The sequence below is a fragment of the Carassius gibelio genome, chromosome A5 (genome assembly GCF_023724105.1).
Source record: "Carassius gibelio isolate Cgi1373 ecotype wild population from Czech Republic chromosome A5, carGib1.2-hapl.c, whole genome shotgun sequence".
Classification (NCBI taxonomy): Eukaryota; Metazoa; Chordata; class Actinopteri; order Cypriniformes; family Cyprinidae; genus Carassius; species Carassius gibelio.
This window is the reverse complement of record NC_068375.1, coordinates 5,292,150-5,294,347: the sequence shown is the minus strand read 5'-3', so window position 1 is coordinate 5,294,347 and position 2,198 is coordinate 5,292,150. Positions and strand designations below refer to the sequence as shown.

Here is a 2,198-nt window from a genome sequence, read left to right as displayed (position 1 = left end):
TCCATCTCAGAGCTAAATGTGATTCACTATGGAAGTGAATCAAAACTTCATTAAGAATGTGTCATTGTACTAATAGCATAGAGACTTGTTTTAATACGATGAAATACTTTTGTGGGTAAAAGTGATTATTAATTGAACATTCTCTTTTTTTTTTTTTACCAGTTAAAGACATATGATAAGTCAGATGTGTAGTGGTTTGGGGCAGTGTTTTGATGTGAAAACATGTTTTGTTGCCTCATTACCGTGCAACCGATGGATTGCATTAAAAATTTAGCTTTAAGCAATAGTTCGCTCATAATAAAGTCACTATCAACTACTTTCAAATACAATATTGTGCCATTACAATTACAATGAATACTGTTGGTGTTTGTGTGTCTCGTAACCAAATGCCATTTATATTAAACCTAGTGTGGCATGGCTTGATATGCCACATGAGCATTTATGTGAACATGAATGAGAATTGCAGCAGAAGGGCTAATTTACTTCCAGCAACAAATTAAATTTCCATCTGTTCCTTACACAAAGATATTGTATGGCTTCAGAAGGTTTGCCATATAACAAAAGTTAGATTTTCTTTTGTTGTTTGTTTGTTTGTTTTGAGCTTGACAGCATCCGACCCCTTCTTTTTCTTTTTGGATGAATATTAACCCATTAGTGAAGAGTGACGAGTACAATGTAAGGCAATACTACACCTCCCTCATAAAAAAGAGAGAAAGAGAAAAAAAGCCATGCTAATCTGATTTTATTGAACAAATATGCCATTGGACGAAATCTACAAAACACAGGCGTGCACAGTAGTCATAATGTATAGAAAAGAGTTTTGAAGAGGATGTTAAAATGTCAATTTGAGGTTTAACACCATTCAAATTTAAAATGAAACATTACTGTAAAACAACATATTTCAAGGAATAAAAATCCACACCATCCATTCAGTTAGCTCCTAACAATCCAGTTCAACCCGAAAGAATATGTTTGACAAATGAAGAGTAATTGATGCAACCGTTGGTGTCCTCTTGTCCAGCCATCAGTCGATCCACCTCATCCTCTGTCATCCGCTCACCCAGCGTGGCCAGAACGTGACGTAGCTCGGCCCCCATGATGGTGCCATTGCCCTCCTTGTCAAAAACTCTCAGTCCTTCCACAAAATCCTCAAAGTTGCCCTTATCCTTCGAGCGGGAGATATGCTGCAGCATTGGCAGGAAGGTCTCAAAATCCACCAACTTGGAGTTCATTTCCTCCGGTCTAGGTTTTCCCAGGACTTTCAGCACATCGGCGTTGGTTGGGTTTTGGCCTAAAGCTCGCATCACGTCCCCGCACTGGGCATAAGTAATCTTCATTTCTCCTTTCGGTGTGCGGTCGAACAGTTGAAATGCCTCTTTGAACTCTTCAATCTGGTCGGCGGTGTACTCCAGCGTGACGGCCTTGGGATCAAATGGGGGTTCTTTGGGGGCTTCAGGTTCAGGCAGCGGAGCTGGTTTGGTGACAGTCGGGGCCGGTGCAGCCTCCTTCTTGGGTTCTGGCTTCTTGGGTTCAGGCTTCTTGCACTCAACTTTCTTGGGAGCCATGGTGATGATGTGAAGAGCCTCCTGGATGAGCAGGGAAGTCAGAAGCTTCAGATAGGATGGGAGGGAGCTACTCAGGGCAGATTGTCTGTTAAAGCTTTTATATCATTTGACCCCAGGGAGGAGAGATCGGGCCGACAAGCAGGTCCTGTAACACACTATAAAAGGAAGAAATCCAAAATAGACCTGGGCGTCAACAATGAGCTATTGTTCCCAGCTGCCACTGATGGTGACAGAGAGACTCCTCTCAAAGCCCTGGCTGGTGTTCTGGGTTTACACAGAATGAACAACTGATTCATGAGCAATGCCTGTATGGAAAAAAAAAAAAAAACATCTTAATTGCTTTCAATAATAATCCTGTATTTCTGAAACATGGAATACATGTCAGCATATTTTCACTCACCAAACAAGTCATTCTTCACTTTAAATGTAAACTTTACTTAATATTTGTAACTATCTGGTTACCTGCGTCTTGTTTAATCTGAGGATCAATTCTAAGGCTAAATATAACCACAGTTAATGTTGTACTTTTTGGGAGTGTGTGACAGCTGGACTTTTACAACAAAGCTATTTCAGACCTGAGGCGTGAGGAGGCACCCAACAATGTGTTAGTTTTGGCTATCTTGAGTTTATACA

The 2,198-nt window shown here is 40.8% G+C and overlaps 1 protein-coding gene across 1 annotated transcript; it reads right to left on the bottom strand.

Moving 5' to 3' along the window:
• Nucleotides 1-725: 725 nt before the first annotated feature.
• LOC127989724 (myosin light chain 4-like) lies at nucleotides 726-1,649 on the bottom strand. Its single transcript, XM_052591446.1, has one exon. It carries the CDS (start codon nucleotides 1,563-1,565, stop codon nucleotides 954-956), a length of 612 nt encoding a protein of 203 aa, XP_052447406.1. The 5' UTR covers nucleotides 1,566-1,649; the 3' UTR covers nucleotides 726-953.
• Nucleotides 1,650-2,198: the final 549 nt, after the last annotated feature.